The 20,872-nt window shown below is 39.5% G+C and overlaps 1 protein-coding gene across 8 annotated transcripts in view; it reads left to right on the forward strand.

Moving 5' to 3' along the window:
- Nucleotides 1-20,872, forward strand: part of XRCC4 (X-ray repair cross complementing 4) — a 142,668-nt gene that overhangs the window by 51,478 nt on the left and 70,318 nt on the right. For all 8 annotated transcript variants that reach the window (XM_017806215.1, XM_017806217.1, XM_017806218.1 and 5 more), the window contains 3 exons: nt 3,263-3,429; nt 9,523-9,675; nt 10,059-10,162. In XM_017806215.1, coding sequence (XP_017661704.1) covers nt 3,263-3,429; nt 9,523-9,675; nt 10,059-10,162 — 424 coding nt within the window. The remainder of the gene's footprint in view (nt 1-3,262; nt 3,430-9,522; nt 9,676-10,058; nt 10,163-20,872) is intronic.

Below are 20,872 nucleotides of genomic sequence, written 5' to 3' on the forward strand. Positions count from 1 at the left end.
AAGAAATCTCCACAAACAATAAAACAGCTATTGAAGGGGAGCAGTGTGTCAGTCACAGTCAGTGTGGTGTCCCCTGGGACCTCTAGCAGAGCTGCTCCTTGTCTGTATAAATGAAGTGTTTAGTGCTTCAGTGTTTTACATAATGTTTCCTTGAATGATCTGAAAGAGGAAGCAGAAGGCACATTAGTTACATCTGCAGATGATACAGAGCCAGGAAGCCACAGCAACTGTAAGAATGGTGAGAAATTTAAATTGATCTGGGGAGCAGCAACGTGCAGGAATTACAAAACTGACAAAAAATTAAAATTTACCATTACAAATTTACAAAATCACCTTGGAAACATGATCCAAACTAAAGACACCTTGTGTGTCAGATTAGCTCAGTAAAGTGTTAATGACGTTTTCTTTCACTCCTTCGGTGAGCAAGGTCTGTTTACCTTGATATCCCACCCAGTTAACTCTTTGTTATGGTATCCTGATCTTCAACCACTTCTACTGAATTTTCCTAGAATTGTTTTCAGTGTCACTACTGTGGTTTCGGTGATGAAGGACAAATAACTAGGCTGTTTCTTGGTTTAGTTGCAAGGAAAAACTAAGCAATATGTAGGAGAACTGAAACGGTCCATGCAGCGTCTGAGACACAGAAAACAGAACAATGAAGTTTATTGTAAGAAAGTAGATAATAGTCAATTGCTTTGCATAAAGACTGAATTAAAGACTAAAGACTGTCAGTGTTGGACTTGGACAGCGAGGAAGATGGGCAACTAAAATTCTCTGTGTCTCTGGTTTATTTATAATTACAATTGCTTTTGAAATGTCTGATTTTTGTTTGGTGTGATTTTAGTTGGCAGTGGTATCAGGCTTTCAGCTGAAATCTGTTGCTACTCACTTAAACCCGTTTTTTAGGATTATGCATATTTTGTTCTTTTGTGCAGAGAAAACTGTGATTATTTGTCCCATTTAAACGTATTTGTTTAATACCTTGTCTCAGTTGATTATATTAAAGCATAAGACAAAAGTGATGTACTCTCCTTGCTATTTCCTTCACAGTACAAGTAGGAGATTGTGTGGCTGTTTTATCTCTGCTACTGCGCCTCTCTGTTTCTGTGGGAAGTATTCAAGTGTGCCCTGAAGCCTTTATCCAAATAGTGTGGTGGTGGCTTGCAAGTGATGAAAAACAGTTTCCTTTATGCAAATGTCCACCTTTGTTAATGCTGTCAGACAGCAAGTGTGATTCAGGGAATACACACCAATCTGTGGGTCACTGATAATGTAATCTAATTTTCAAAAATAAATTGAAAGCATCTTTTCATCCGCAGCCATCAGATGTATGTCAGCTAAAGACAACAACACGTTAGAGACAGCACATGTGAGTTTGCAGGAAAGATATATGGTTAATTGGAAATTAAACCTTTGGATTTGTCACATTTTCTAATAGACTGACCTTGCTGGAGAAGGTCATGATGGTATCATGTGTTGTTGGCAGAGACTTCCACAGATAAAAGATCCAACTTGAAGGACTGTTACTTGTTTCAAACAATGCCTTTGAAATCTTTGTGTGCAGTTATGTTACCAGGCCTTTTTCAGCAAAACTTTGTGTTAGTGAAATTTGCTATTAAAAAGGTGTTAACAAACAATATGCCTTTTTTTTATAATGATGTCTTTTTTTAGTTATTCTCCATGCCTTCCCAAGCAAAAAGAGGTGAAAAAGGAATGAAATAGCATTTCTGATTTTAATAGGTGAGGAGCCACAACACAGGTTGAACTCTCCCCTAGCATGTACCACTTACATTTTTATATATTTTAAGATGTTATTGCTGTGTATTCAAGTTGAAAATATGAGTAATAGTTCTATTCGTAGGGAAATGCAATGCTTCTGTCAAATTTTATGTCAGTCTTTTTGATAATTACAAGATGCAAAAGAGGACCCGTTCTCCTTCTATGTACCCCTCACCAACTCGATGTTTCTGCAGGCATTTCCAGTGGAAGCCAAGTAATTTAAATACTTTTTTCCCCCAAAAGTTCTGCTTGTATTGTGGTTTAGAGCTGGCCAAAATCTGGGTTGTGTCATCCAGCCCACCTCTGCATTTCTCAGGAGCTGCTCCCTCAGTTTTCTGCGAAGTCAGACAGTGGTGCTCCTGAATGTGGCGAGGCTCAGAAAGCCCCATGAGTGTTGTGTAGGCTTTATCAGCTGCAGAAGTGTTCCCTGAGGTAGCTCAGATTCCCCATCCTCTGCCCACTCCAGAGCACCAAAGCCAGGCCCTTCATTTCTGATTTGCTTTTCCTCAGATAGCATGTGTGACCCTCTTCAAGCAGCCTCAATGTCCTTCTCCCATTGCCCCAAACTGCCATGTTGGGTATTTGGGTATCTTCACCCAGCTTTGCACACTTATAGTTCAGCTGGTGCTGGTTTGTATGTATGGCTGAGCCATAAAAAATCGTAGCAAAACCAACAGTTTTCTGTTGTTTTTCCCAGACACAGCAGAACAAATCTGTTCAGACCTCTTGTGTACCCTGAACAACATCCCTACTGCTGAAGAAATACAATAGTTCATTACAGATCCTGTCTTTTAATCTCACTGAATTAACAAGGCTACCTGTTTAATTGAAGGACTCTTTTTATTGTTAAGAACTTGCTGTCTGAACCTTGGAGGTGACAACTTGCTGATTAGATTTTAGATATTATCTGTATAAACCACAGAATGCCAGGATATTTGGGGCTGGAAGGGACCTCTGGAGATCATCCAGTCCAACCCCCTTCCCAGGCATGATCACCTGGAGCAGGTGACACAAGAACTTGTTCAGATGGGTTTGGAATGTTTCCAGGCAGGGACACTTCACACCCTCCCTGGGCAGCCGTTCTGGGCTCTGCCATGTCCATGGAAAGTTCTGCCTCATGCTGAGGGGGCACTTGTTGTGTTTTGGTTTATGACCATTTCTCCTTGTCCTGTTAGTGGGCACCACTGAACAGAGTCTGGAACCATCCTCTGACAGCCCTTGGGGGTATTGGTGTGGATTGATGGGATCCCCTCTCAGTCTTCTCCTCTCCAGAGTTACCAGGCCCAGCTCTCACAGTCTCTGTTCATCAAGGAGATGCTCCAGACCCCTCATCACCTCTGCAAATAATTGGCATGTAGATTATTCCACATTTCTCAATTCTCTGTATGACAAAGTGACTGGTTAAGTATTAAAATTTATTGGAGCAAAGTTTTGCGATCCTTCCTGTGCAGTTGGGATAACACACTCTGTCTTTGTGTCCTAGTTCAGACTTGGCTCTGTGAAGCTGCAGGAGGTCCCAAGTCCGGCCAAGGTGGTGAAGGAGCTCATTGGTTACTGCCTGGACAGCCTGGGAAAACTGCAGGCCAAAAACGAGCACCTGCAGAGAGAAAATGAAAGGCTTTTCAGCAACTGGAGTGATGCAGAGAAGAGGTGAGTTTCACAAGGTGAACACAAGTTTTTATGCACTTGGAAGGTGTTTCAAGCTCAGTTGCCCCCAGACCATGTAGTTGTAGATCTTCCTTGTCAAGGATATAACTAATATTACAAATTTGCAGTTAAAGTTGGTTTTAGCTTTATGAATTAAAAACAAACAAACACTTAATTTCTATTGAATCCTCTTCACTTTCATTAGGAAGCCTTTTCCTTAATGTTATTTTTTTATAATTCTTAGCACTAGCAGTTTAAATTATTTACACTTTTGAGTGGGAAATAAGTTGCCATTGCTTCAATCTGTTTGCCTTGTGGAAGCAGTCAGAGTTGGAAAACTAGTGTGGTATTATGGGAAAAAATGCCAATATTTCGCAAGAGATTTTTATAATTGCTGTTGCATTTATGATCTGAATTGTCTGTCACTCTATAGTGAAGGAATCTGCGCTCGTTTCAGCATAAAACTCTTAGCACAGAGAAGTCAAGAGATTTATCTTGTTTTTCTATAGCTTTACTTTAAAAAAAACACATTTAGGAAGATTGATGAAAGAATGTAGCTAATTGGCATTAATTTACCTTGAAAAAGAGACTTATGGTTTTCTTTCCCTCTCATTAAAAAGAGTAACAATTTCTCCTGACAGTCTCCCTGACAGGCATAGGGCCTCCCTAAGTAGTGTTTTAGTGCTTAACAGTGTAATTGAACAATAGTGTATTGTATAACCAGTACTGCATTACATGCTGATGTGTAAGAGGCATTAGTGCTTGTATCAATTTCCATTGTGGGGTGGCACTTTTACCGGGTAACCCCAAAGAATAGGCAGAAAAAAAAGAAAAAAAATCACAGTTGCCTGACAAACTTTGCTCTCAGAAGCTGTGAAAGCTGGTGGATTTCTTTGGTGTGCTTATAGTTTGAATAGATGAAACGTGGGTTTTCAAAATGAACTCTGAAGGTTTTATGGTCACCAGTCTTTGGCCATGTCTAATATAATGGCCAGTCTTAGCGAGCGAAGATTTGGGAAAGGTCATTAACCCTTCGAGCCTGCGCAGTGGATTTTTTAGGTGAGACCCAGCGTGCGCTGAACTGAGCCCACCCTTTAATCCTGAGGTTCATCTGCCGGGGCCAAGCAAACTTGGACAGTGGCAGTGAGGGTCTCAGAACGTAGGTTTGTTTAGAGTGACCTTCTCTTAGATGGATTGCCACACAGGGCTGATGAGCTCCATCTGCCCGGGGGGCTGGGAATCGAACCCAGGTCGCAGCGGTGAGAGTCCTGCACCCTAACCACTAGACCACATATTATCATGTCTAATAAACAGAGAAGAAAAATAATTTTAAAATAATTTTCACCCAAACAGCGGGACTTATTTTTTTGGTTTGGGTTTTTTCTTTGGTTTGGTTGGATTGGGTTTTTAAAATTCTTTTTGCCACAGCCCAGTCTACTCTTTGCTCTTTTGGCTCCAAAAGCAGGACCCAGTTTCTCAGAGCTGAACAAAGCTCTGCCTGCCTTTGTTCAGCAGGCAGGATTTCAGGATTTACGTTCTGTATCACTCGTGTTGTTGAGTGGTAAAACATCAAATGTAAAGCACGTGATGTGGAGAACTGTGCTCCCGCCTCGCCTGGAGCTCAAGGATATCAACTCCACAGCCTCAAGCCTTGCAGTTCCCTATGCTCAAAGTCTCTTTTCTCAGGATTTCATTAGAATTAAAACATAGCAGGCACACTTCTGAGGGTTGGTTTTATTCTGGTTGACCATGGGGCACTGGATGGAGTAGTTCTGTCATCCCATTTCCATTTCCCTGCTCCAATTTTCTTGACCATCACAGAGGTTTTGTGAGCAAGTGGGTGCCTGGGGATGAGTGTGTGTGCATGCTTACCTCAGGGATAGACGAGTTAAAATATCAGAGCAAAATAGCTGTTGTTCATATTTCGTATAGATGGTTCAAGGCCAGGTTGGACAGGGGTTGGAACAACCCTGTTAAATGACTCTTATTTATGTTGTGGTCAACTACAGTAACAGTATATTTAAACCACAAATAGCTTATAAAAATGCAAGCGAGGTACTTGGGTGCTTGAAACTGACTCTTCAGCATTAGCTCATCAGGATTCCATACCATTGCCAGTGTTGTGGGAAGCGTGACTCTGAAATGCAATGAAGCAGTGCCGTGAGATCCAGGAATTATTTTAGAGCCCTGAGAACAAGGGTGAATAGCAGAGATGTTGAATTCTTTTTTTCTTAGTGTTGGATTGTGGACAATGCCACTAATAAATAAGTGCCAGTAAGTTACAGAGTTCACGTTGACACCTCTGAATTGTGTGGGATTGCTCTGCATTGAGGCAGCACGTAAAAGAACTTGGTTTTCTCAATTTATTATTTGTCATAGGGGTTGGTTTCAGTGGGCTGTGCAAGCCTTTTGATGCCTGTCAACCTAGGTGCTTTGGGCACATTAAAAGCATTGTGCTCACACAGCAGAGAGATCTGAGGATACACAAAATGGAAAGCACCAATCCAGCCATTAACCTCCATTTATTTTACCATGCTCAAAAGTTGTCTTTGAGATGAGCAGTTCCTCTCTTTGGCCTGGGGAGATGGTATTTCAGGAAGACAAATCACACACAGGCAGCAGCATGTGGTGAATTGCAATTAAATTTTGTATTTGTAGTCTGTGAGGTATTGGAATGAAACCCAGACAGCTCTGCTTGGTGGTCAGGTAATTCAGGTGATTCAGTGAATCCTAAAGGCTCCACAGAGCCACCCCACCTACATAATTAATGCATCCCTGTTCCTAAGTGGCAAAAGATTGTTGCTTTTTCACTGCTATGTTTTCAAGTACCAGATATGCCATATAATAGTATATTTTAAAGGCTCATAACTTGCAAATACAGCATTACTGTAATACTGATTTATACTGATCATATGCTGTGCAAAATTAATGTCATACCTGTGTCTGGTGAATGTGTTTGTATGTGCATAACTTTAAAAAGAGAAAAACAAAAAAAGGTGTTCCTGTAAATGAAAGCAATCATATAAGATTAACTGATGGCATACAACTAATAGGTTTTGTGCACAAGGAAGAGTTAATATTCTAATCTATGCATACAGTTGGTATATATATTTCAAGATGCTAGTTTTTTGCTCCAGAGACTGAAGAAATTGTCTAGAATTGCCATTGGTTCCTGTACTATACTACTTACAGTACAGGCAGCATCAGCTTTACTTCACTGGAAGTTTCCGTTTACGTGGATTTTCATCAGTGGATGTCTTTGCAGGATTCAAGGACCTCACTGAAATTATCTTTATATGGCACTTTTTTTGGCCAAATGAGCAAAATTTCTTAATGTAACTGTCTGAACCAACCCCAACTGCTCCAACACAAACCAGTGGCTTGGCAAAATAGAGGCACAGCAGTGATCACTTTTGCTGGTTTCTGTGGGAGAGGGGACTGTTCTATAGGATTTGATACAGACAGGATTAGCATATTTAGACAAAATGCTTTTTTTCACCCAATTTTTAGGTATACAGGCACAATTAGTGTTGAGCATGTCCAGGCTCTTCTGGGTCCTTTATTAGGGTTTATAATTCTTTGTGAGTTGTCTATTTGTTTCCCACTAAACAGTTAACTTCCCTTTTGTAGGTGGAAAGTCTCCTGGTAGTTGATTAGTACATATGATCTTTCATTTAGGCATTATTGAACTGATCCATATGGTAATGATGTTCTGCTATTTGCATTTAAATTAGATGAATTATTTATCAACTATCAAGCATTTCCCTTAAGCATTGCACAGTAGACTTAATATTTCATTAGATTTAATTTTTTTTTGCTACTGCCTTTCTTCTTACATGCTATATGGTTTTGACCTGTGAACAAATTGATTAGTATTTATGTAGGAAGTCTGTTGAAATATCTTACTTTATAAGAGAGTATTTTTTTCAATCTATTACATTTTTGGGTTTAATAACAAAATAAGCCTCCTAAGCTTTTCTTACCAGCCTTGCACAGATTGGTGAAAAGAATGTTTATAAGTTTGACTGTTTGCTATATTTACCATGATCAGCAAGATTATCAAGATGTTTATTTGCTTGTTGTGCACACAGCTAAAAAAATGTTTGTGGTTCAAAGCAAGGATTAAAAGGTTATAAAATATAGGAAACAAATATGGAATTGCATTTGCTACAAGTCATTTCTTTGGCTCATGTTTGCTTGTATTCCAGTTTTTCTTTGCTTATGAGATATTATACATCCGTGTTCTTAATTTTATGTTTCCAATGTGCTTCATTTTATTGACATTGACCTATTCACAGGTGCATATTAAACTTCTTAAAAACATGAAGAATATTTTACTCTGAAGATAATAATTAAGAGCTTTTAAACATTTTTATGTTTGGGGATTTTTTCCCCCCTCTTCAAATATATTTCACATCAGACTGTGTAGTCCAAATTTGAGACCTGTCAAGCTAATCATATATATTTATAATCTCATTATGTGTATCCTGCCAAGGTATACCAACTATGGTGATTCAGTAGTGAAAATAAAGAACACTTGCCTACTTAAATTTTAGTTGGAGCTGTGCAGGAACCCATTGTGGTGGTTTGGACCTTGGTTTTTCCCCCAGAGGCTGAAAAGTGGTAGACCTCAAGGGGTGGAAACCCCTGGAAGTTTTGAAGTTTTGCCCAATGGGCGCTCCTGCAAAAATGTAAACATATCACAAGCTCACCGGAAGAGATGAGTTGTAGTTTAGTTGTTGTTGGAGAGGTGGCCATGTTGTGAGCCACGAGGTAGGGGCTCTGAGCCCCTCGGGGCCTCTGGGCCCTTCCAGCCCCAGCTGGGGGCTACAGAGACCTGGAACAGTCTTAGACTGGGCTAAGTGTCTGTAGTTATGCCGGGAGATGTTTTTCTCCATGGGCGCAGAGCAGCAGCCGGCACTGACCAGAGAAACAGTGGCACAGAGCCAGGACAGATAAGACCTGAACCGGAGAAGCAACAGAGACATGGAGCATCGCAGAAAGGACTCCTGGAAAGGGAGAGAGAGAGAGAGAGAGCCAGCAGCAGAGCTACAGAGTTTGGGGTAAGACTGATACCAGACCCCAAAACTCCCTTGAGACCCCTCTTAGAGAAGAGGGACATGGACTCCTATTTTGGAGAGTAGTTTTGGACATGCAGCACCGGAGAGAGAGAGGAGCTAAGAAGCTCAAAAGACGTCCCGGAGCTGGACCGGGACGGCCAGATGGAATGCGGGGGAAGTTGACCTTGGTCCCCCCCCCCACTGCTGCCACGTTGGTGGTTGAGACAGAGCACGGAGCTCTGCAAAGGTGAATTTGAATCCCCTGAGGAAGGGACTTTCACGAAGATGCCCCTGCATTTCGTGATATACCTGTGGTGACGCGAGTCTTGTCCCTTGTCCCTCACAGGTGAGGCCTTCGCTTGGACCGAAGGAGAGCCGAGGGGCTTGGAGACCCCCTTGTGTGTATTGAACAGAGATCCAGCTACAACAACCCAGCTATCAGCTGCTGCATGCATGAGAAGAAGAAACCTGCTGCCTTGGAAGATACTCCTGCTGTTCAGAGACTGGAAGGGATCTGTCCTTCTTTCCCTCCTGGACTTTTATTTGGAGGGGAGAAGAGATCTGGTCCATTGTAAATACTATATGTCATGGTAGAGATATTGTGATCGTGTGTATAATGTGATATGGTATTTATTTGTACAGTCACTGTAATATATTCCCTTTCCCCATTCTGAGTCTGGTGTGTTTTGTCTGGAAAAACCCATCTCACATTAGGTTGAGATGTGGGAGGGGGCTTAGACTAGGGGATTGCATTTTGAGGCTATCTCAAACCATGACACCCATTAAAAAAAAAAGGCATGAAGAGAAATGTTCACATTTGGAAACTTTCCCCTTTTGGTAGCAAAGTTCATTTCACTTTTCTGAGGGGGGAAAAAAAAAAAGCTGCTGTTTCAGACACAAGGTGCTGGACTGGTACTGCGTGGTTTGGAATGGAGATTCCTGTAAGAGGAAGTCTAACCTCACTACAGAATTTTCTTCCAGGAAACAGCAAATTATTTTAAGAAGAATTAGCGTAATAGTTAATTTTACATTGCAGGCTGGAAAAATGTGTGGAGGCTAAAGAGAAGCTGGAGGCAGATCTTTATAACCGGTTTATTCTGGTGCTGAATGAGAAGAAGGCAAAGATAAGAAACTTACAGAAGTTGCTGAATGAAGCCAAAGAATCTGCAGCAGATGCCAAATGTACCAGGTATTCCTTACATTTCTTGGCTTTCTTGGTATCTTACCTGGTGCATATTTTAGTTTAGTTTAGTTTGCATTCCTTTGGCCCTAACAGGGAGTGACAGTTCTACCTGGCTGAGAGTTGCGTTATCCATAACAATGCTGTTAGTAGTGGGAGAGGAGGATTCTTCCTGGCACCCCTGTAAATAGCAGCATATTGCTCTGGATGCTGTGACTAAACATCCAGTGAATCTGTCCTGTTTTCTGTGGGGCTGCAGCTGATTTTCCATTCATACTGTGTCCCTGCCATTTCCATATGTGGTAATTTTCACATACATTTTCTCTGAATTATTTGATTCCTTTGGGAAACAAAAATATCTAATTTTTTTCAATTTTTTTAATGTTTTCTAGGGATGATATAACTACTACTCAGATGGTTATAAAGAGAGAAAATGACTATGATGCCAGCACTGATGAGGAAAGTGAAAGTTTAACACAGGCCTCATTACCATCAGGTAAGACAGAAAGTATTGTCTTTGTGTGATATCACAAACAGGCTTTATGTGAATACACCTTAAGGAAGGTAAAATACTACCTGACAGATTGCTCTGTGACAAGCCAACCTGCAAGCCTTAAAACCACCTCTCTTGAAGCAGAGGATAATACTGCCATTTTCAAATTAGAGAGAGGAGGTTTAAAAGCATATTGCGCAAGTGAAGGCACTGTCACTTCTTCCAAAATGACAAATTGCACACTTTGCAAAACTAATGACAGTCTAACAGTACCTGAACCATCAACAGTTCCATTTGAAATTCTGGGAATCATGATGTGTGCGCAATGATTGATAAAGTGTAAAATGTAGTTCCTGACAGTTTCAATAGTGTTTAAAAAGATGGAAAGAGAGGAGGTTTAACAGCTATAAAAAGAGCTGTGTGTGTAAATGGAATAGAAATGTATTTATAGCAGAATTCACTTTAATTTGTCAGTGAATTTTTGGTCTTGTGAAGATGCTCGTGAAACTTAATTTGACAAATCTTTCCAGGACTAGAATCTTGTAAAGTGTGTGGGATACAGCGATGGCCCATTCTACAATACCAGATACCGTGAATCAGAATTTTGGCAAGTTTTTGACAAACTAATAGGAATATACAGGACAAATAAGTTTCAAAACTGCATTGATAGTTGCTATATGGTTATATGCGTGTGTATGTATATATATGTGTGTGTGTGTATATACATATATATATTTCTGTGGGTTCTCTCACTGGAGCTTTTTATTTCCACTGTAGGTAAAGGTAATCAAGACAACACTGTGTTTTTGTAAACCACCAGTTTTCTGTGCATACCTGGGAACCAGGAGTGTGCGAGACCCTGATACCAGTGATAAACAGCTTTGTCACTCCTATGAGCCTGTTTGTTGAGGGCTTTCTGGGGTAATATCAATTAAGCAGAGCTTTCAGGCAAATAGAGAAAACTGAAATAATGGAAAGACATCATTTATTGTTGTTCTGTGCTTTTCAGAAATTTTTGCTTTCAAATGTGGGTTGGTCATTTCGGATGACAAGGTGAGAAATACTTTGTTTTGTGAAAAGGCAAGGAAAAGTGGAAGATGTTGAGTCTTTTTCTAGATTCAGGGGGACTTAACTAGTTCAGTGAATGAGCTTTTGGTATACCTGCTTTTAAAAATGAAAACAGCCCCCACTGCCCTGCTCAGCCAGTTGTGGACTGATCAGTGTAATAGGAAAATATAGCAACTGTGTTTTAATTTGCATTGTAAACAAAAATGTGTTTTCTTTTGCCTTTGAGGGCTGCAATAGTTAGTATTTTGTCCTGACTGTAGAGCTATTCCAGCAGCAAAATTTGAAAATAATATGAAAACTGTAAACTTAATCCTTTGGGTAACTCAATAAAAGTTTTTCAAGGTAATGGCATTGTTGCACCTGCACAATGAGCATCACTTAGGTTGGGTGATGCTCCCCCTGTGTGCACAGCTTTCTCTTTCAATGAACAATAGAAAAGCACAGATATGTGCTGAGTATCTGAAGTCTGGCCTAGGATTTTCAGATGCAAAAAAAAGTCTGAGGCAGACCAGGTCTCCATGGAGAAAACAGTGATTCAGGGATGAGTGGAATGAGTGGATAAATGAAGCTTATAGATACATGACACATTAGGGACTGTAAGACATAAAAGATAATACAGATTATATTTGGGTTTTTTTCTGATTACCTTAGTTTTCCTATTTCTTAGTCAAACATGAAATTGCTTTTCCTTTTGGACTTGGAGTTTCATTGTGTGGAATGCAGGAGTCAGTAAGAATTAAAAGATCTTTGAGTTCATTTTAGTAGATATTGGTGAAACCCACAATCAAGAGAGGAAATCATAATTAAATAACTTCTTTGGAGGGAAGTGAAGACAGGTGGGTATATGCCCATATATGCATAGTAAGAGTGCATTTCCACATGTGCGCGTCCAAAAAATTCACTGGGAATTGAAAGCAGTGGTGTTCAGCAGCTGATTTAGTTTGCGTTTAGAGGTGAACACTAGGGGTAGTTCCGCCATAACCGTAGTTCTGTTCTGTCAACTAAGGAGGATGTGAAACAGAAGCTGTGAAACATAGACGTTGTAAAATCAGTCACCTACTCAGGATATGTTGAACTACAGAGTTTAAAACTCAGAAGATTTTGCTTAACCATCAATAATTGTTTTCCTTCCTTAATTTTTGGGGCACTGAAGATATTCCAGTGGTTTTGGAAAAAAACCCTACAGATACTACAAGAAAATTAAATGGCATTTTTTTATAATAAAATTAAATTTTTAGTCTGGTGTAGATCTGATCCAAAGATTGGAACAGGACCCGAGGAAGAAAAATATTAAGAAAAAGTGTAAGAATGATTAATCGCAATCTTTGTAAAGGGGCAGAAACTAGAGCCTGAAAACTGGGACTTGTTTCATCTGTGATGAGATTCCCAGCTGTCTGGTCAACTAGTGAATGACTTGCATAAGATATCATGTTGCACAATGTTTTATTCAAGAAATTAGAACATGGAAATTAACATAACATGAGATAAATACATTTTCAGATAAGCCTGTCTGTTTGTTTTAAAATACAAATGGAGAGTTATCAGTTCCTGGTATCTTTGGAGTGTGAAATTGAGGGTGATTTATTTAAACCAGTTTGCATTTTGTGATACACCAACTATGAGCAAAACGAACTAACACAGTGTAATGCCATGATTTTCAATCCTTTTACAATTCACTTGGGAAAACCAACAATATCTCCAGCTGGGCTTAGTGTAGCTCCTTCTGCCACTTAAAGCTGGGATTATCTCCAGGGTCTGCCATCTCCTTCCCCAGGTGGGGACTCACCAAGAGCTTCTTGATGCAGTGCTATGTCAAGTTTGGACATCCAGGTTTGAAGAAAAATGTACATGTTACCAAGATAGAGACAATAATGTTGTGATAAGAGTAGAAGCTTCCTCCTTACAGTAGCAGATAAAGTGTAACCTAAAAATTTACCTAAAATTTTAGGGTTTTTGGCATTTACAGTACTATTTGTAGGTGATTTAGGGTTTGCTTTTTGACAGCAGTTTCTGCTTCATAGCTTAAAGCCAAGATCAACTGAAACATGGCAGTTTTTGTCTCTAATCTACACAGAGATGTAGTTAATGCTTTGTATTGTAAAAGAAAAAACTAAAATTCAATTAGTAAGTATATTAAAGCACTCAGAAAAACAGCTGATGTGTATGAGAAGTAAAACTTTTAGAAACAGTATTACATTTATAAATAACACTGTATGTCATTCCATACAACAGCTTTGCCCATTGAGCCATGAGCATGGGGTGAAATTTATATGAAATATTGGTTAGGATTGTGAATGTGAGATTGAAAAAGACACACAATCCCAGCTTTCACTGCAGTTTAATAAATACTTATGCAGCAGCTACAGATGATGTGTCAGATCCTTGTAAATGCCTGTGAGCTCCTGTTTGAGAGAGGAAGGAGGAGATGAAGGAAGTCCTACTGTTCTTCATGAATGAGGTGTTAGGAATGTTTCTTGGGAGAGTGGGAAGTTGCTTTTGGTTTGGATTGTTATTGTTTTGGTCCAGGGTTGGTAAGATTCTGTCTGACTCACCAAAACCAGGTAGTAGTTGTTTTTTTCCCTACTGGGACATCAACAAATTTTCACCTGGAGCAGGCTTGGAAATGTCACAGAGGTTTTGAGTGGAATGAGACTGTTGCTCTTTTCATGTGCTGTTGCCAACTGGACCTGTTTTTATTTTAAGGGGCTAAAAAAAATGGCTAAAAGTGGCCATTACTATATTTCTCTTAGTCCACAAGAGTGACTGGGTGACTTAGCATGATGCCACCACACTGGTGCAAGATGTTTCTGTCATTTTAAAATTCAGAAACACTTACTCTTTAAGTAATTAATTTAATTTAACTAAGTAATTAAAGTATTCTCTAAGTATTCTTGTTTAAGGACAATCTAGAACGTAACCCAGCTGCCACTGATTCCTTTTTCTTCTCCTCTGTGCTGAATTTTATTGCTGCTGAGTCCTCCCAGAGATCCTAAAATGACAATAAGATTATCAGACTAATAAAATATCATTTGATATTGTGGTTGGCACTCATGTCTTTGCCCTACAAATTAGACCCTCTTATTAGCTGAAAAATACTTTAGTGATCCACACGTCAGAAAGTTTTTTTAAGCAGGAATAAGGATTGGATAAACTTTTCTGCTTCCTTCCCAGCAGCTGGAAAGGTAGATGGAGGAAAAAAGTTTCTCTCTTCACAGTGTTTGGAAAGTGACCAGAAGAGAGAATATTATTCCTCTTCCCAAGTATGTGATGAAGCTGCAGGGAAAGATTTAAATACTGCAATCTGTAATAGATGTGTGAAGAATAAGGTAGCAGATAGGAGATAAGCAATGGAAGGAATTATTTTACAATGTATTATTGTTATTTCCAGTTATAATGCTACTATATGTGGCTGCCTGTAGGCAAAACAAGGCTACTGGGCACCCATTTATACTCAGCTTGCATCCTCTCTATTTTAGTTTCTCTTGTCCCTGAGTTCCTTAGATGTATTTCACATTATAATTGGTGGAAGTTAGTGCTCCTTGGGGTTAGGAATCACCTCATGATCTAGTCTGTTGGATTAAGTAAATTTTATGATCTGTGTTTCTTGCCATGTGTATGGAAATATTCCATATTAAGTGAGTCCTCAGACATTCAGTGCTCATACTTTTCTGCATGTTTGATGGTGAGGACAGATTCAGAAGTTGCTCTAATAAACTCACTGTTGTGCCTACAATAAATAAGAACAAGCACCTTTCCACTTTCCACTGCTTCACTATGCAAATGTTCTCATCCCCCTCACACAGATTCCTGCCTTGGGGATTGCGTGTTGTGCCTTCAGGGGTCTGTGGCTCCTTAAGTTTAATTAGCTCTCTTGTGTAGTCCAATCCACCGATGGCCTGATGCTGCTGGTTAATAAGCTTTGATCACAGTTAATAATAATAAAAAAAAAGCCTGTCGTAACAGCACCTGATTGTGCTGTACAGTAAAGGTCCATCTGTGAAGGCTTATCTTTAAAAGTCTGTTTTTAAGAAGTTTTAGTATTTAGCCATTTAATTTACTTCAGTCTTAAATTATTTCTTTTTCTTTGTCAAGCTATAATTGGAAATGGTTCTTCCCAAGGAATAATATCATTTTCCTTTCCCTTGAAGCTGTACATACCTTTTTTCCTGAAACTTAACATTGATCCCCCCCAACCTATGATTTGATGCCTGTAAAATATTTGCGGTTGCCAAACTGCTTTCCCTCTGTGTTGTACCAGGTGCTATGGTCAAAATACACTGACAGTGCAAATACCAATATGTTCCATGTCCCTTTAAAAATCCTAATGTGAATATTGCACTGAGGGATTTATAAAGTACTACTTTCACATTTTACTATGAAAATTATCAAGTTTGCTTATACCTCTGCACAGACCTTCTTACTGTCCATGCTTTTGAGGGGGTGGGGGGTTAATTAGAGCAGAGCTGGACACAAATTCTGTGAGTAAAGACACTTCGCACTGAGCAGATATTTGTTTCCTTTGGAAATAAAACGTGTAACTTGACCATCTTCACAACAGCACTAATTTGGTGAGACTCTTTTGTTTTCTCTTCTTCCTGAACCTATTTGGACGCCTGTTGGTTGAGAACGTTAACTCATCAGTTGTGAAACTGCAGCACTGGTGGTGCTGGAGCAGGGCCACTGACAGCCCTGCTCTGTTCCATCCCCCCTACCCCCACTCCCCCCCCCGCAATAAACAGTTAAAGAGCAACTACTTATCAGGTGAGGAGGAAACCTCTGCCAGTCATCAACAACCTGCGTGGGGTAATCCACATTCCAGTGCTTTTGTTTGTCCTTGGGCTTTTAAGTCTGTTCAGTATCCAGCATAATGGCCCTTTTAGGGTCTCTTGTCATTAAAGGAAATAGCAATAATTATTCTTCTTATACCAAAATATGCTTCAATACTTGTATTATGGATCATAGAAGTTACTGAATTCAGTGCACAATGCGATGCAAACCTGCCAAGGAAACATCTTTGTCACACAACTTCATTATGAACTTTATTGTTCTACTAGACCAGGTTCCTCCAACCTGGCGTTGGACACTTCCAAGGATGAGGCAGCTTCTCTGGACAACCTGTGCCAGTGCCTTACCACCCTCAGAGGACGAATTCCTTCCCAGTATCCAATCTAACCCTGCCCTCTGTCAGTGTGAAGCCATTCCCCCTTGTTGTATCACTTCAGGCCCTTGTAAATAGCCTCTCTCCATCTTTCTTGTGGGCTCCCTTCAGGCACTGGAAGGCCACAATTAGGTCACCCCAAACTCTTCCCTTCTCCAGGCTGAACAATCCCAATTCTCTCACTATCCAAAATATTTAAGTATACTTCATGATGTACTGAAAACAAAATAATTCACATTCAAGTAACACAGCTCATTTGTGTTTCCTTCCCTCTGGAAAATATGGCTGTAGCTTAAAGAGTTGATCTTGAGTTTAGGAGCTCTTGGAGAGGTATCCTTTCATCAAAGAGAAGTAGTATTGGTTCTTGAGAAAAAATGGTTCCTGCAGGGGAATGATAGCGTGTTCCTACAATCCTGAACGTTGGGTTAAAATCCCTTACTTCAGCTATGGAAAGGACTCCTCTCTGTGGCAGTCAACAAAGCCTGGATCCTGCAGGTTCTGGCAGACCAGAGAGCAGCACATTGCAGATAAATTTGCTGAACAACTGGTGGCTGCTTCATGTTTTGTAACAGCTCTTCTGATGTTAAGTTGAATATTTTGTAGGTTTTCTTCTTACACTTCATGTTTTCCTGTGTGTTTTCTTGGAGCTAATAGTGAGTCAAGCCATCAGAAGTTCCCACAAGCTGTTTACCTACCCCAGTTTGTTTCTGCACGGGAACAAGCTGCCACTTGTTAGTTCGGAGTGTTGCTTTGTCTCTGACAAAATGCTGGAAGGACATTTGATCTGGCCACCTGTGTAACATTCGCTGTCCTAATTATCCTAATTGCTTCCCAACTGTATTACAATGTCTCATTCCAGCAAACACCCTATCTTGATTGAAAGCTGGGTTGTTCAAGATTGCGCTATAGTTGCTCCCTTGATTTATTACTTACCCAGGTTAAAGCAAGGATCTCTTTGCTCCATCTAAAAGTCATGAATATAATACTCCTGTAAACTTTTTTTGGTTTGGGTCTTTTTTTTTTAACTTATTTCCTCCTCCTCTTCTATCCTGCTTATTTTATTGGATATTTTTGTTATTTATATCTATCTTAAGTAAAAGAGAGTGTCATAAAATCAGCTTCCTATTTGTCCTTTAGCTTTTATTCTTAAAATAGCACATGGATCAATCTAAAAGATATTAGTGGTGGGGATGAGGTGATAAAAATGTATTGGAAAAAAAATTGCTTTACTCAGTAGAAAAACTAAATGATAACACCGACTGATACATAAATTCCACAGAAATCATTTGGAATGTTGCCTCATTTCTTGGAAAGCAGTTTGGGTATTTTTTTGTCAGTCATTGTACTGGAAAGCTGAGAAGTTCCTTTTTATCTTTAGCATGAAAGCCTCTCCTCAAGGATTCTTTTCCTCAATCTCCATACCACTGCATAGGAGTTTTATGCAAATTAGAAATTTGTAAAACTTAGAAAGGAAGAATTGGCTTTAAAATAATTTGGAGACGATAGGCAAATGGCACCTGTAGCTCCAGTTTCTGTCATGCATTTTGCTGTGTTCTGCTTGTTTTTGAAGATTAACCTGAGCTTGTTGATTTATGCTCCTTCACTGGCCAAGTGATTTCACAGAGGAGCCATCAGTCACAAAGCTATGTTCAGGCAGGTCAAACATTAAGTTACACCCTCTAAAATATGGAAGGGAGATGCTTGCAAAACTGGAGCCGCCAGCATCCTCTTAGTTGTTTTTTTACTTACTGCGGAAATTAAAAGTAACAAAAGATACAATGCCAAATCAAAAGTATCGAAAACTCTGATTTCTGCTTTTTTTAGCTGGGTGGAGACTAGAACCCAACATACTGAATCAGAGAGAGAATGTATTTCCTCATAATTACAGATGCCTCATTGTATTTACTTTTTTTTTAATGTCTGGTTTATTTTACTCTAATGGGACACACGTAACTGGACAACTTCTAGTGCTCTGTAAAAAGCAAAATGACAATTCGTGAGGTCTAGGGCTTTACATATATATTTAGGAAAACAGGGGGCAAAACCCCCTTCCCATTATTTTGCAATGTATGTTCTAAAACGGCCTCATTTTCACTGTGCTTAAACTAAATCTCTGTCTGAAAGCTGTGTACTCAGATAAAAAGGTGATACATGTCTGTGCATCCTAAGTATAACCCTCCTCTCTTAGAAGCTAAAGATCTAACTTTTCTTTAAATAAATTTAAGTAAAAACATGGTCAAAGATGGATTAGTCTTTCTGCAGATTTCCTCCCCATTTCACAACCTTTAACCTGGTGACAGCTTTGCTCCTGTTCCTGTGAGGCAGCAGATAAAAGGTGTGATCTTGATCACTTGGGACTGTTCATCACATCTTTTGTAGTCTTCACAAACTGAAACCGAGTAATTTACCTTTCCCAAGAATGTATCCCTATAGTCAGAACGCTAACCTTTTCTTCCCTTGTAGCTTATAAAAATGCCATTATTAGCTCATTTATAACTCGTTGTCAATTCTGTCCGAGTTTAAAAAGGGACAATTTCACTCCTCATGCCAACAGAGGAGCTCTCACTCCTCAGTGAGCGGCTGGTACCCGCTGTTATAGAAATTTAGATATCTAACTATAAATTAAAACGGATGCCCTTTTTTTTATGTGGAGTAAAATATAGAACTTATTATGTAGATACTAGTTGTGTCCGATTTCAGCATAATTAAAATAAAAAAGGTATATAAGCATACATTTGCATGTACCAGTATTTTGGAATGTATTGGGAAGATAATAAAAGTTAAAAATTGCCATTTATTCCATAATAGTTTTTCTGAGCCTCTCTCAACCAAACAACTGCCTCAAACATTTGAAATCCACAATCAAAATAGATTAGTCTTCGGTGTTGATGGCCATGGCAGAAAACCAGTTTACTATGCTGATTCCAAATGACTCCCAATTTACTGCCAGGCCATTCCTTTGTTTAGTTTGAGAGGAGACCTTATTTTTTATTTAATAAAAATATTAAACTTTCTCAGCACAAAAATTAGTAAGCACCTCTTTGGCAACTGATAGCTGATAATATCAAATTTCAAGAGTGACCAAAGTAATTTCCATGATTTAATTGATTAATTGGACAACAACTTGGAAAGTTATTGAGTGTAACCTGTTCAAGCAACACCAAAAATCTGAAATCTCTTATGCTGGTCCTTCTGCAGGGCAGGTGGTCGTGTTCAGTTTTGTCCATCCTCAGACATCAGTGTTAGTAGGGAGTAACAGGCAATGTGAGTTGGGGAGCAGGAACTGGGTGGGAAAAATGTAGATTTCAGGAAAATAAGGAGAGACATGATGTAATATAAAGCTACATTTAACACCAGTGTGTAATGTTGGTGTAACTTTCCTTACTTGGGTCTGAGGTCTGTAGTTTTCTAGAGGAATCTGCTGATACTGCACAAATCCCTGTTACATATGCTTTTGGCAGTGAAATGCTGGGTTGTATTCACCACTGCCACCTTTTTGCCAGTGAAAGGAGCATTTTGCATCATTTTTATATCTGCCACCTGGTTTCCTCATCCTCTTCTCACTCTGCACCTTTCTTTGCCCACAGCCTTGTCATTAATTAACCCATTCATGGCTGTAAGTTAATTTTTGTCCCTTTAATGAACCTATTTGTTTCCAATGGAGAAATAAACTCAACTTGTAGGAGAACATCTTCCAGCAGCGCTTTGGCTCAGCTCAGCTCTGCGCCCGCAGCTGAAACTTCAGATCTTCCAGAACAGATTACCTGGCTACAGTATTGTTCCTGCTTATACAGTCCCCAGATTTCCCTCTGCTGATCCTGCAAGCTGCATCTCCAATTCCATAAAGGAAAAACAGTGCTTGTTGGGGATTAGCCATACTGTGAGCTGTTGTCTCAGCCAGGAAAAAAAATAGCTCTTTAATCTATAGCCAGGTGTTGGATTCTCACAAGGATACTCATTACTTGGGTTCCTGGGAGAGAAGGGTCAGGTCAGGAGTATCTGATTGCCAGCAATTTCCTGGGAAACACAGGAGGCAGTCTGAAGGCTTTGAGGTAGGAGCTGAGAAACACTGTGTGGAACAAAGTGGTTTACCTATTTGTAATGCCCAGGGGTTCTCTCAGAGGGTGATGTTGGCATTTTGGCTCTCTGCATTGCCTATTTGAATTTTGTCCCACTATCTCCATGAAGTACGAATATATTTTCACTGAAAACTTCAAAGTAATTAAAAAAAAAAGGAGACATTTTAAGTATAAAATGAAGCTGTTGTGTACTTCCTGCTTGATAGTTTACTTCGTTACACCTCAACAAATATTAACTTCTCCAGTTAGGCATAAAATTCTGTTTTGGGAAGTGTATCATTAACTAAATGGCTCACTAGCAGCTCATTGCTCCTGCAGAAAAAGGATCTAAACAATTTATATGCAACCGTTTAATTCAAAGAAGACTTTTGATGAAGGTAAAAGTTTCACTGCTTCTTATTTTTTGTT

The sequence above is a fragment of the Lepidothrix coronata genome, unplaced genomic scaffold (assembly GCF_001604755.1).
Source record: "Lepidothrix coronata isolate B3197 unplaced genomic scaffold, Lepidothrix_coronata-1.0 Scaffold14, whole genome shotgun sequence".
Classification (NCBI taxonomy): Eukaryota; Metazoa; Chordata; class Aves; order Passeriformes; family Pipridae; genus Lepidothrix; species Lepidothrix coronata.